Source organism: Haemorhous mexicanus, chromosome 5 (assembly GCF_027477595.1).
Source record: "Haemorhous mexicanus isolate bHaeMex1 chromosome 5, bHaeMex1.pri, whole genome shotgun sequence".
Taxonomy (NCBI): domain Eukaryota; kingdom Metazoa; phylum Chordata; class Aves; order Passeriformes; family Fringillidae; genus Haemorhous; species Haemorhous mexicanus.
This window is the reverse complement of record NC_082345.1, coordinates 12158627-12173798: the sequence shown is the minus strand read 5'-3', so window position 1 is coordinate 12173798 and position 15172 is coordinate 12158627. Positions and strand designations below refer to the sequence as shown.

General features: G+C 43.2%; 1 protein-coding gene across 1 annotated transcript; it reads left to right on the top strand.

Moving 5' to 3' along the window:
- Positions 1–5614: 5614 nt before the first annotated feature.
- On the top strand, positions 5615–12213 carry YARS2 (tyrosyl-tRNA synthetase 2). The gene is made up of 7 exons (XM_059847804.1): positions 5615–5644; positions 6654–6704; positions 7485–8383; positions 9387–9554; positions 10666–10821; positions 11142–11312; positions 11548–12213. Exons 1-7 carry the CDS (start codon positions 5615–5617, stop codon positions 11705–11707), a joined length of 1635 nt encoding a protein of 544 aa, XP_059703787.1. The 3' UTR covers positions 11708–12213.
- Positions 12214–15172: the final 2959 nt, after the last annotated feature.

The following is a 15172-nucleotide window of genomic DNA, read 5'->3' as shown; positions in this document are numbered from 1 at the left end:
CTTCAGAGTCAGTGGCTGTTTGTACCAACTACTGCTCTACTTTGTATTTAAACTACAAATGCATCTGGGCACAGGCCAAAGTTATTCTCCCTGTTTGCAAATGGGTCTTGTAACAAAGCATTTCTGGTAACAGAAGGAACAAATGTCTTTTCTCTTAGTGAAACCTGCTTTAGAAAAAAGATTTTTTTTTTTCTTACAAACCTGCCAGAAACATTCATTTTAAGGTTTCTTCTCCTCTTGAATTCCATGCAGCCTGACAACTCCACGATGGCTGAGAAGCCAGACTAGATATGATAGCACCTCAATACACAGCAAATCTCTAAACATGATTAGGTTGGAGTACCTGAAATGTCTTTGGGAGCTGGTATCATCCCCTCTCAACAACAATTCACTAACCAATTACTTGCCCACATTGTTTTTAGGTATTTCAAACAGCACTGATCTTAACATTGATCTGTAAAGGATTCCAGATGGTAATCCCCCTCTATTGTGAAAAACAAACATTTTTCTCTATCTTTTATCAGTATTTACAGCTTGCCTTATCATGTATCTGAAGAAGTCTGTGACATGTTGGGGGAACTCCCACAGGCCTAGAAGACTTCAGGCAGAATCCCACTCTGTAATTCCCCCTTATCACATAACAATACACAAGATATGAACAGCCTGAACCAAGTGCATTGACTAACGATTCCTGGCAAGAAAGAGCAAGCTTCTCCCTTCCAGGAACAGAGCAGAAATATAAGTGATTAGCTTTCAAACCACAAACCCATCAAATTAATCATCTGCAAACATCAATAACAGATATACATACATACATACATATACATATATATATATATATATATATATATATATATATATATATATATGGAAAATAACCAGAACCCGGAATGAACAGTGACACTGTTGTCTATGTCAGGGAACATCATTTCATGTCTTGCTTAAATGGTCACCAGGTTCCTTCTGTTTGGTTGAAATATACACTAAACACCTTAAATCAGAATCAGAAATGAGCAATACAACAAATGATCAGTATCCATTTCAAGATAAACATGAGAAAAACAAACTACATGATGAGAGAAGACACAGTACTGTCATCATTTGTTTTTCTGGAAGAAAAGTATATGGTGTGTGGCCTCTCTCTAGCACTGTACTTTCAGGCTAATGGTCACATTCTGCTCCTCTTTTCCCTTTCAAATTCTCCCCTCCCACAGGCACATCTATTCTGTACAGCCATAGCTGTCAGGGTAACATCCAAAACCCAAGGATTAATAGAAGTGTGAAATTACCTTCGTCATTTGACACTGCAGAACAATTTAGGTGGACAAAAATATTATCCTATCAGCTCAACACTGAGTTATCCTTCTGCTGGTACAACCAGTTACCTGTTATCTCTGAAAAATGGCTCCCATTTGGATCTGTGTCCAGCATCTTGCCCCCAGGCTGGTGATTATAACTAGAGAAAGCTGCAAGGGAAAAGCAGCAGCCATCCAGTTCCTCAAACATCATGTCCCAAAGCTCACTTTAATTTCTTCATCATCAGCCAGCTTCTCAAAGCTTTTTTTTATGTAACCTGCCAGAAGCATGGCCTGAGGCTGTGCAGTATCTGAGACAGAAAGCTGAGACTACATACAAACAACCACAAGAAAGAGAAGAGGCTTTGGGTATTGTGCATGTTTTCTCGGGGGAAAGCTGTTGTTATCAGCTTTGAAGACAAAGTTTATTTATCAACTGCCTAAGCAGGCTGCTTGATGTTAGCAGACAGGGTTAGAGATCCTTTTGAAAGACACCTGGGCTGTGGTGTATCTGCTCCTGGCAAATACAGGTCTCCATTTCTGCAATTTCTGTCAACCATGGTCAGCATTGTGCAGAGGGCAAATCAGCCAATTCAGTTCCTTCAAGCTTTAATAGTTGTGAATCTTGAATTCTGAGGGGACAATGGCACACAAGTACCAGTGCCCCTGGTCCAGCAAAGTGCCCAAACTGAGAGGAGCCATCATTGCCCATGCAGAAGAGCTTTGTGTTATCTGAAATACAATCCAGTCCCAGCATCCGTGCCCACAGCACTTCTGACACGCTGAACACCCAACTCACAGGCAGAATCTTATCTCAGATCTTTCTTAGGGAAGTTCCCTTCTCAAAAGTTACTCTTTCAAGGCTTCCTACTATGCTCCTCTCCTTACATTGCTATTTATTTCCTAAACCACAAACTTGCATGTACTTGAAAGACATATTTGCTAACAGACTTCACAGTGCATTGTCTGATTGAAAGGAAGATTTCCCATAAAGTACTGAGAGGAAAACTGTTTCCATGTCAGGAAAAGACAGTAGCAGGCTGTTAGCACTTTCATGTGAAATAACAAAATGCACATCCATAATTTCTCTAGGTTCAAATAAACACTTTGGTGAATATAGTGACATGAGACATCTGCCAAGTCCACAATACAGTTCTTGTGCTAGAAGATATTTCATCTATCTGAATGAGAAAACAGAGAACTCCACCTTCTGAAAAGCTGTAGCACTGACTGCTACTGAAAGAGCTAATGTCAAAATAAAAAACATCTTAAAATACTTTCTCCATTACAGTGGGTGGAAAACTAGTCCTTGAAAGTACAGAGATATTATCACTTTCCTTAATGCCTGAAAATGACAAGAAAGGATGAAAAAGACTGGGAATTAACTATTTCCACCTGACACCAGTGTTGAATGCTCTTATAAGGCAGAAAAACAAGCATCAGCCATGATAAGTGAATCAAAAAGCCTGGATGAAAAAGGCAGATGTTAATGTTGTGAAGCAATCACGTCTGGGAATTCCACACATGTGAGGTGTTCAGGTTTCCTTGGCCTTCAGGAAGGTCAGAAGTTAAAGCCAGGAGAAAACTCCCAGTGGGACAGCTGTATGTCACCAGTGCATCCCCTTTCTTAAGATATTTTGCTTTTAACCACAGCTAAGTTCCTCGCATAACATCTCTCATCCATACTGAGCCACTTAAATAAAGATATCAATTATTAGCCACATAAAAGGTTTCAATCATTGATCCAGAAAATCAGCTTAGTTTCCCTTGGCTTTTGCATGAACTCGATTATGCAGATGTGGGGCACTGGCAGAGAAAGCCAAACTGCAGAAACACTGTAAATATATTTACTCAGCTAATATCCAAAGCTTCCCCGGCACGAATGGCACCAAAATTCAGCATATCAAGCTCTTGTATTGCCACCTCGTGGCTGATGCACGTATAACTTGGCTTTACTGGGAGAGTGGATCAGGAATTCCTTCTGTTACATAAGGGAATAAATGCTGGCACAAATCGAAGCAGAGCTTTAAACGGAGTTACATTTAATAATGATACTTTGCAATGGAATGAGGATCTTCTCTGAAAGAGGAATAGGAATCAAATACTGGGTGAAAACTCAGGCATGAAGTGGAAACTTCAGTGAACACCTCACCTGTGATGTGCCAGCTCTGCACTCGTCCCTCAGCCTGGCACTCTTCCTGGGGGGACATAAAAGACAACGGTGCCACTAATGAGTGACTTCAAAATTATTCCAGTTAAGTAACCTGACTGGGAAATGCTTTTAATATGCCCCAGGTGACTTGATATTCAATTGACATAGAGAGAGCTGTGGTTTATAGGAAATGTTACCTTTCTTTGGGAAGGACATCCCACAATACTGTAGGGGTTGGCTTTGATTATATCTGCATCGACCTGTGAATAGTGAAGGGCAAAGGAGCCATGGGCTCAGCGAAGAGCAAGGAGGAAAATACAATTGGAGGGTGCCTACCTCTGGAAGTGACATCAGCTACTGCCCAGAGAACTGTGTGGGTGCTCCCCAGGCTCCACCCAGGCCTTTCATACCAGCATTTTATATTTACTCTAATTTTGCATAGCAGTTCCCTGAACCGTCCAAGTAATTTCCTTCAAACCACCAGGAAGTTTATACACCTGCACTGGCAAGCAGAGGGAGTTTCAGTTTCCATATTTGCTTTTATATTCTGAAAGCAGAAGGGTTTTCTCTTTTCCATCAACATCATCCAGAATACTAAGTCAGCCAGGATAAAGGATTCATTCTGAACAACTGAATTACAAAAAGAAACATTCTTATTCTCATTATTATGTCTTGTTAGTTCTTGTTTTAATCTGTGCTATTTTTCCAAGTACATTGCCATGAAAATAAAGATCCTTTCATGACTATTCTGTTTATCATAATGGAAGCTAAGCCTTCACTATCAGTTCTGGATTTCCTTGTGTGAAAATGCTTTCAAAATGCCTGAAAAAATAATTTGCTAACAAGGCTACAATAAATTGCTTTATGATTTATAGGAAGACAATCACACCTGAAGATTGATGATTTATAATGGAAAGACTAAGCACCTTAATCATCTCTAACTGCATCCACATTTCTTCTACTTAGGCTTAGCCTGTGGCCTAATGGGATTTAGTCCGGAACACTTCCGACTTTCCCTGGTTACATTACTGGTATCCCATTATACAGCCAAGAGAGATCACCCTTGGCTTTGCCCTAATCTTTTAAGTGAATGCTTCTCAGAATTAATAATCTGACCATTACAGTATAGCAGGGTGGCAAAATAGTCACAAAAGTTTTCTCAGTTATGTCACAAGCAAATGCTTTGTTAGTGAGTGATACCAACCCACAAGCTTTGGGGGAAAAATTCCATGTGCCTATACAGATTGTGTAATTACTTACATTTCATGGGAGGTGCAGAACTTTCTTCCCAATACTTTTATCTTATTTGAAAATTACCTCTGTGCATGACTGTTTGTGGAGAATGGAGAGATTTTGGACTTAGGATACTGTCATGTCTAAAAAAGGTGTGTAAAAAAAAGAATAATTGCTGAAAGCTAACAAGCCACAAATAACAACATTGTCACAACAGCATTTTAAAAATAAAGAGGATTTTTATAGTTGATTCTGGGTTTGGGGCTGTCTTAGAAAAACCCAGTATTGAAACTGAATTTGATGGAGTCTAAAATCAAGGACAAAAGCAGCTGTCAGCTGCAAACCCCTGGGTTGTTGTAAAGTCAAAAAAAATTATTTAGCATGGAAAAATATGAAAGCGTATTCCATATTAATTGGCCTGGGTTTTGAAGGATGAATATTAAATCTAAAACAAGATGAATATGGCACAAAGACCAATTAAAAATAGCTATGCACCTAACAGAGGACATATATAGAGGTCCACAGAAAAGAAACAAAATTCAACAAGCAATTACAGCAGAAAAAGAGAGGAGAAGAAAGGAACACACAAGCACCAAATACCTCTGAGTGGAGAGATGAGGAAACAGGGAACAAGTTAATTTTTAGCTGAAAAAGATGACAAGATAAAAAAAAATAGATATACTGAAAATAAGATCAAATGAAATGTGTTTACTTAAATGTGAGGGAGAGTGACAAACCTCATCAAAGGAAAACTATTGGTTCAAATGCTCTGACTAATCTGAGAGATAAAAGCTGCAGAGAGATTAAGGACTGCAAAAAATACTAAATGTCCTCTTGCCTACAGACACCACAGAGCCAGGCTACCCCTTAGATGTACATGACAAGTAAATGCTTTTCCCACTCCTCATAAAGGAAAAAACCCTCAGAGTACAGCATGAGCAATAATAAGAAAAGAGGTGTATTGGTATGAGGTGTGCTCCAGGAAGGCAGTGAGCACAGCCAGAGCATCTGCCATCACAAGGTGATTATCCCAGCCCCAGGGAATTTACTGGGGCTGGGGGAGGTGGATGCTAAAGCTCATGCTGATATTGTGGAGCTTTGTGCTGGTTCACCATCCCAGCAGCCACAGGCTGTCCCTGTGAAATGAAAGCAGAGGTACAGGAGACATGAATAAAGAACAAAATAGCAAAAATTAGCTCTGTACCAGAATCAACTGGTTCATTGTTGGTAACACAACACAGCATCTCAGAGATTTCAAAGAAGTATATTTCTGGTGCTTCACCAGTTCCATTGCCCTTCTCTGGACACGCTCCAGCACCTCAATGTCTTTTGCGTCATGAAGGGCCCAAATCTGGACACAGGATTTGGGGGGTGGCCACACCAGGGCTGAGCAGAGGGACAGTCACTGCCCTGGTCCTGCTGGCCACACTCTTGCTGACAGAGGCCAGGATGCCATTGGGCTTCTTGGCTACCGGGGCCCACTGCTGGCTCATGTTCAGCTACCCCCAACCAGCAGCCCCAGGCTGATTTCCCCCAGGCAGCTTTCCACTCACTCTTCTCACAGCCTGTAGCATGGCAGGGGGTTGTTGTGAGCCAACAAGGGAAGAAAAAGGGATTATGTGAAGCCACTGGCCCCTTCCAGCACAAACAAATCAAATCATCTGCTCCAGCTGGGCATTTACTTGAACATACAGCAAGGAAGAACTTGCCATAGTCATTGTTTTTGCTAGCACTTAAATAGGACGAGGGAATGCTAGAGAATAGGAATTTCAGCCGAGTGTGAAAGTGGTGCTTGGAGAACATTACCAGACCCATTACAAGACAATGGCTGGCTTTTGGGATCTAGTGTGTCAGAATTACTCTTTTTGTATTATTCGTGAGTTAATAATCTAAACTTTTCTAAGTCTACACAGTATTTCCATTTATTGATATTCCCATTGTATTATCACCTCTACATACTGCTTCTAACACAGAATAGCAAAGATTTTGACAATGTCTACAAAGTGCTTGCCATTGTCTCAAAGGTAACCAACGATCAATTGAGCCCCTTTTCCCATCAGTGGGAACCTCACCACACTGCCACAGCTCCTCAAACATGATGGAGCATGGCTTAGACATTTCATCCAACCAATCCCCTCAGGTCCTGTGAAGGCACCTCATCATGTCCTACGGATTTGTGCACCCCCAGGTTCCTTAGACAGGCTCAAACCTCATCTTCTCCTATAGGAGATGGTTCATTCTCCTCACACTTACCTTTCCTTCTGCAACTCTGCCGGGGTGCTTGAACACCTGCCAGTGAAGACAGGCAAAAAAACCCACGGCATACCTCAGCACTCTCCCTATCCCAGATGTTCCATTCCCCTGCAGCAGACCCATGCTTCCTCAGCGCCCTTTTATCACCCACGTGCCTTCAGCTGCACACCTCTATCTATGGCTTGAGCCGCCTCTTCCCAAGCATTCAAGATATGCAACACAGCTAAAAATTTCCAGAAATATAGCTAACACATTCCAGGAATGTAGCTTAATAAATTCTGGTAACATAGCTCATAAATTCTAGGGTCAGAAAATCTGAAGCCCCGGTGTGACCAACTCAAGCACGTGGTACCCGCTCTGCCAGGCCGATTCCCACCGCCTGACAGCGCATGAACTCCCGGTATTCCGGGTTGGGAAAAGTGCAGCGGAGCAGAGCCAACACACGCCGGTTTTGTCGCATCTTTAATGTGGCGGAGAAGAACCTCCAGCCGGCGCAAAGCTGACCGCAGTCGAGCCATTCCGTACCGCACGCATCCTCCCGGTCCTCCGAGCCCTTTCCCCCGCCCGTCCCCCGCCGCCTCCCGGTTCCGGGGCGGTCCCGGCGCAGGGCCCCGCCCGCCCGACGCTCCCGGCGTGCCCCGCGCGCGATGGCGGCGCCCGCGCTGTGCCGGCGCTGCGGGCGGGCGGCGGGGCCGTGGGGCCTGCGCCGGGCCCCGCTCCCGCCGCCGCCGTTCCGCCGCCGGGCCCACGAGCAGGCGCGGCGGGCGAGGGGCGCGGCGGGGCTGCTGGCGACGCAGTGCGAGCGCGGGCTGTTCCAGGAGGTGTTCCCGGCGCAGAGCGCGGAGGAGCAGCTGCCGGCGCTGCTGGAGCCGGGCCGGCCGCCGCTGGCCGCCTACTGCGGCTTCGACCCCACGGCGGACTCGCTGCACGTGGGGCACCTGCTGCCCGTCATGGCGCTGCTGCACTTCCAGCGCGCGGGCCACGACGTCATCGCCGTGGTGGGCGGGGCCACGGCGCGGCTGGGGGATCCCAGCGGGCGGGAGCGCGCTCGGGAGCCGCTGCCGGCGGGGCGGGTGCGCGCGCAGGCGCGGGCGCTGCGGGCGGGGCTGGAGCGGCTGTTCGGGAACCACCGGGAGCTGTTCTGGGAGCCGCGGGCCGGGCGGCTCGGCCGCGCCGCCCTGCTGGACAACGCCCGCTGGCTCGGCCGGGAGCCGCTGCTCCGCTTCCTGGGCGGCGCGGGAGGCCGCCTCCGCATGGGCACGCTGCTGAGCCGGCAGAGCTGCCAGGCGCGGCTGCGCAGCGCCGAGGGCATGAGCCTGGCCGAGTTCCTGTACCCCGCGCTGCAGGCCTACGACTTCCTGCACCTCCACCGGCACCACGGCTGCCGCATCCAGCTGGGCGGCCACGACCAGATGGGAAACATCATGTCCGGATACGAGCTCGTCACCAAGTACGGCGGGAGCCCGGGGCGGGAGGGCAGGCGCGGGGTCTGAGCATCGGGCAAGCTGTGACAGCGGTGTGGCCAGCGGGAGCGGGGATGGCACTGTCACCCTGTGCTGGGCACTGGTGAGGCCGCAGCTCGAGTGCTGTGTCTAGTCCGGGGCCCCTCACTCAGGAGGACATTGAGGTCCTGGAGCAAGTCCGGAGAAGGGCAGCGATGGAATGGACAGCCCAGGGAGGGGATGGAGCCACTGTCCCTGGAGGTGCGTAAGGAAAGATGTACATGGCCCTTAGAGCCATGCTCCAGGTGACATGGTGCCATGCTCTAGGTGACATGACATGAATGGACTGCCCAGGGAGGGGATGGAGCCGCTGGAGGTGTGTAAGGAAAGATGCACGTGGCACTTAGTGCCATGCTTCAGGTGACATGGTGATGTTTGGTCACAGGTTGGACTGGACAGTCTCAGAGGTCTTGCCCAACATCACCAGTTCTGTGATTCCATGACAGAATGCTGTATGACTTGCTGCTCAGTCTCTAAGCAACGAGAGATTTGGCCACACACAAATCTCTGTGATTTGAGAGGAGTAATTAATTGGCCTGACCATTAATTGGACCATTTTGACCAGGTTTACATGAGTTTTTAGGAAAAATAATAGTTTCTTGTATTAGTGAATCCATGAACCAAAATGAAACATCCTGAAGCATGGGACAAAGTCGAGACACACATCCTGGTGTAATCAGATCCAGATATGATTATGAGACAGTTGCAGTCTATAACATATAAACTACTTAAAGGACAGAAATGTCTTTGATACATAGAAAATAACTTAAAAACATATGGTGCTGGTTTTTTTTTCCTAAAGCCCTCTTCACACAACAGTGTTCTGGCATATTTTTTCCATCATCCCTAGCTTTATATCAAGGATAGAATCTTGCAGAATGCTTGTATTTTAGTCAGCTTTACCAAGATATGATCTATTTTTCTTAACATCCAGTGACTCTTCTTTCTCAGGATGACAGGAGCAGAGGTGTTTGGAATTACTGTACCTCTTATTACCAGTACTACTGGTGATAAACTGGGAAAGACTGCTGGAAATGCAGTTTGGCTGAACAGGGAGAAGACTTCTCCTTTTGAGCTCTATCAGTTTTTTGTCAGACAGCAAGATAATGTAGTTGAAAAGTAAGTTTTTCTCCATCTTGCTATTTGTCATTGTTCATAAAACCTGATTCTAACTGTTCACTGTAACTGCTTCATTTAATTCTGTGCAACACAAGCTCCACATAGAAGTATGTGTTAATTATAACTGTTCATGAAATAAACAGGCATGACTGGTTCCTGAGTAGACAGGATAGTGGAACTTCCATATGGTGAAATATGCACCAGAAAATTATAAGGGGGATGACAGAGGAGTGAAGCAATAATGCTTTTATTTTGTTCTGCCAGTGGGGTGACTCTTATATGGCATATTAATTTTAGTACTGTAGCTCCACAGTTTTTTTCAATACACTACATTAGTACATTGATTTTAATAAGTTGCTCTGGGTTCTTTTCTAAATCTGTTTTACTTTAAACGTCAATGGCACTGTTAAATCTGAGCTACTTCCCCTCATATTGGGACCTGCCTTATAACTAACTTACCTCTCTGAAAGGTTTATCCCCTGATAATTCAAATACATGTTCTGATCCCCAGCACCTTTCAAACTGAAAGGAAGGTTATGTGGGTACTTAACGCTAAAATATTTCAGCCATTTAGACTTTTTACCAGTAAAGGTGCCTTTAATACACTGCATGGGACTGACAGCTCATTAAAATGGACTTTGTTGTAAAGAGTAGGCTTAGGGTTCATCTTTAAATGCTTGAGTATCCTAAATAATCTTCCTGCTGAGATAATTGCCAATACAAGTATGCTTCTGTCCCATGATGGCCACAGACTGGCAGTGGGATTTTGCATTAGCATGTTGTGGATCTCCTAGGATAAATACAAAACCTTGTTAGTTGACACACAAGTCCAATAAATCCTCTAAAAGTTTCAAGAGAAAACCAAATTGTTGACTAGAGTACAAGCTTCATAAAAGCATCTGACACTATCTTATGCCTGAAGACTTGACCTTAGGCAGAATATTAAGCAAAATGTGAGTTTTAAAGATTAGACTGAAAGGACAGAGCATCTTAATATGTATTTCTTAAAATGACTAAGAATCATTTTCATGCAGTTACTGAAGTTTGAATGACAAAGGCAGGAAATCCATAATGATGGCTATATAGACAAAGTATTTTTCCCTGCTCACAGATACCTGAAACTATTCACCTTCCTTCCTCTTGAGGAGATTGCCCACATCATGGAAATGCATGCTAAGGAACCTGAGAAATGGGGCCCTCAGAAACGACTGGCTGCTGAAGTAACTAAGCTTGTCCATGGTAGAGAGGGGCTGGAATCTGCTAAGAGGTAAAGTTTGATTTATCAAGTAGTTTTGTTTCAGATGTTTATGGTAATTCTTCATAGCTTTTCAGGGACTATTTTAATCTATTAAGTTGTTGCTTAGATGGTCAAAGAGAAAAATGTAATAATCCTGTAGACTTACAAATACACTGAAAATACTAAAAAAACTTGCAGGGCAGTAGGGTACAATAAAAACATGGGGGTGTATTTAAAGTATTTGTTAGTTTGTGGACTCCCAAAAGAAACTGGGGCGGGGAATCTGATGAGTAGCATTTTGTGTGCAGAGAAGACTAGCTCTGTATTTTGAATGCTCTTTGTTCCCACAGGTGTACTAAGGCTCTTTATTACAGCAGTGTGGAGGCACTGGAAGAAATGTCTGACCAAGAGCTGCAGGAACTTTTCAGACAAGCTACTTCTGCTGAACTGATGCTTGAACCTGGCATGACTGTTCTTGACTTGTGTCGTAAAGCAAATGCCATTCCAGATGGACCTAGTGGGTGAGTTCTCACCTGTGCTCGTGGCTCATTCTCAAAACAGTATTTACCTTTCTCAGAAAGTGTAGTAGAGGCTAAGGTTCATTTCAGTCACTGTTGACCTGAACTGGAAGTGCAGAAGAATTAAAATGTATTCAATTATGCATCCAACAACAACAACAAAAATTTAAGTGAACTTTCAATTCTTAATAAATAGCTTTCTCTTGCAAGTAACAGTTGTTTCTGTTTTGTTTCCAAGGTACCGGAAAATTACAGATGGAGGAGTTTCAATAAATGGGAATCGTGTAACTAATCCTGAGACTGTTCTTATTCTGGGACAGCATATTCTGAAGAATGGAGTATCATTACTTAGGGTTGGAAAGAAAAATTACTACATTATAAAATGGCTGCAGTTGTGACAACAGAGTATCTCCCTAAAATGACACGTCTCTGATTCTGCTGTTTGAAGATATACTTGAAGATATTTCTGTACTGTGCATTACTACACAGCTCACAGACTGCCCAACACTTCTTTTTCAAAATGCACCAGAGTTAAAATAAAGGAGCTGAGTTATACCACTGAAGAGATTGTAGATACTCTGCCTTATTCAAAGCACCATTCATAAGGATCTGCATAAGAAGAAAATTAAAAGATTCATTTCAAAGTCCAGCGATGAACATGTGCTTCCCCTCCTGTAACAGCCTTCTGTGTTGTAGGGGAACAGTGGCCAGTTATTCCACAGGATAACCCACAGGAAAATGAGCCAAAGCAAACTCAAACCCACTCCTTACAGCCAGCGTGTGCTCATGGAACCAAGAAACCTTGCTGGGGGCAAAGACAAACAACTTGTGGTCATGTTTCCCTGAAGAGGTTTGCTTTGAAGGAAGCTGCAGAAAATTCATAATAAAGATTCATAATAAATGATCAGGCACCAATGTAAGTTGGTTCTTGGTTATGTATGGGGACACATTGCACTAAAGCTTTCCAGCCTTCATGTGGGAATACACAGCAAATTCACTTTTGAAATCTGAAAGTACAGAGCCTTTCAAAGCTTAAATCAGCCTAATGAATCCTTCAGACCTTCTGTGTGCATAGTTTGACTTAAAAGGGGAGTAGCAGTTCCACTTCTTTGGTCCACTTGACATCCATGCTATCCAGCATTCCTTGTTGAAGGAATATCCTGGTACTAGTTCTGTAGGCTCTGCAGTCAGCTGAAAGATAGCACATTATACCAGGAGATTTGGAGCATCTACATGAAAGTTGGGGTTTTTTGTTTAATCTTAGCTGCCCGGGAGTTGTGGGTGAACAGCACCACAAGGATCTCTGGACCAGGAAACACATGAGGGAAGCTGAAGTACTTTGCAGCTTTTCTTTCAAGGATCAGATCTCACTCTGAGGCCATGGAGAACAATTTCCTGGTCCATGAAATCTTCAATATAAATTTGCAGTGACAGCAGCCACAAGGAGCAAAGCCTTAATCTTAGCTTCTGGAATGTGGTTATATATTCTAGAGTTGGGTGGGGAGTTTGTTACTGTTTTAGGTATGTTTTTAATGTTTCTTTTTACTTGATAAATTTCATGCTGATTTCATTTGCACCATGACTCAATATTTCAGCAATAATAAAATGTAGTGGCTTGCTTGTTATAGATGACAGTTTCTTCTGGCAGAGGAACTGAAATAATGGTCCTTTCAAAAGCTCAGCATGGTCTTAGTGTTAATTTCAGTTTCCAGATCATACTTATCTGTCTCATAATGAAACATCTCTAGCCTAATCTCTATTACATAACAAAAGTAATTGAGTCGTTTCTACCTGAAAGAAAGCACATGGAATTAAAAGGGGAAGGGAAGGGGAAAGGGAAAGCCCATCCACCTAACACAGCCACCTTGTTCTTTAAATGACAGAAGCATTGGAGCAAATCAGAAACATGCACCTGGGACCAAAATGCTCCACTACACACCCATTTGAGAGTTTCTTTCTGGTTACAGGAAAAACTCCCAGAAATAAGTAGTGTTTCATGTCTGATCTCTTTCCTGCCTGTTTTCTGTCATCGTCAAATGGTGCAGACACACATGTATATCCACCTCTAAAAAAATCAGTAAATTTATTTTTTAGCAACATGAAACAAAAAAGGAATTAAATTCTTTACATGCAAGGTTTCTAATAAGATTCATAAACCTCAAGAAATTTAGTCCATGCTTGCCTTTGACCAAGTCCTAGCACTCCAAACCCTTCCCTGACTCTTCCCAGAGAAACAGCTGGATGCCAGCACTACTTGCCATGACCATACAGGGCCGTCACAACTGGGCATTTGAACACTTGGGTCAAGGATCAAGGATGACTGGAAAAATCAACGATTCTTTCTTAGCCTTAATTCTTACATACAGGCATGTTCAGAAAATCAGAAGGAGATTGTCCAATCTTGTTCAAATGTGAACAAGGAGTAATTAATATTAAAGTATTTAACATGGTTACATATGCATGATTTAAAAGTGCAAAAAGAAAAGTAACTATTATTAAGATACTTAACCTAAAACCAACAAACTTAAAAAGCTCCACCAAAAACATTTGTACAGCACAGCCTGAAAGACTTGAATTTAACCTTATTGTGGCACCTACCATTCAAGAGATAAAGGGTGAAAGGGCATGCAGCAGGTAAACTCAAAACTAAGGGAGCATGAAAGCACCTTCACTAGTTTAAAGAGTGTCATTGAGCACAAAACCATATCTAAGTTGTATTAAACTTTGAGGAACCAATCCTCTTGTTCTCACCTCAAAGCAGTGTTTAATTAGCAACAAAAAGCAGATAGAGTGGAGATCCTCAGTGACCTCAGGAAACATCAGCTACCCATTGCTCTCACAGCTGAAGGAGAAAACTGCAGAAAAAAAATTACCCAGGATAATTCCATTCAAGTTCCCAACAGGGGCACAATAAAGTGGCAAGTTTGGTCCATAAAGCAGGGATCTGAGTTTGCCATATCCAATCTGGCATCTGTCACTCATCCACATAGCAATGAACAAAGGCAGGTTTTACACAAGGTCTGCTCCGTTTACTTCAGAGTAAGATCTGAAGCACAGAGATACCACTGTCCCCTCTACCCATCTGTTTCAGTAAGTAAAATTTGAGCCTGACAACTGAACACAAACAGTTCCCATCAGGAGGATACTGTGTTTCAGTTACAGCAGGACTACAACAGCTCAGGTATCAGTGTCAGACATTTGCTAATCTGAACTTGGCTAGAGGGGGTTTTCCCCTCCATGGTTCTCTCCCCACTGGAGAGCAAGTTAGCTAAAACTCATGGACTGGTGACAACATTTTTTCAAGTTTAAATTTACTAAGGCGATCTAGAAGACAGTTGTAAACCATCAGTCTAATCTGGGAATTTTTCAGTTGCTGCCCTTGTTAGGCTTTTTTCCACAGCTTCCCCATAATTTATTTTAATGCTGGTAGTAATAGTGGCATTTGAAGTATTTTAGTTCAGTTCCAGAACACAGCTTGTTTCAAACCTATCAGTAGGCATGAGCAGCCTGTCTAGATTATGAGTTATGGATCTATTCAAGAATGCAGAATTGAGTGAGAACAAGTGAAATCATAACTAAGGTTCTACACATATAGGTACTTATACTACTAACTTACAAGTACATGTAAGTCCTGCCACCAGAACTACAAGTCAGTCCAAAACTGTTTCTGGAGTAATTATTTTGTGTATTATCTGTTTATTAAATAACAGGATTGTTACAGCATGGACCTTCAAAGTCTTGCATTTAGGATTACAAATCAAGTTCATTTCTTGGCACTCAAACATTACCAAATTGAAACTTTTTGTGAAACTTAAACAAAAAAAGTCATAACATTTCAGAAACCAAATTAACACTGGAAATTT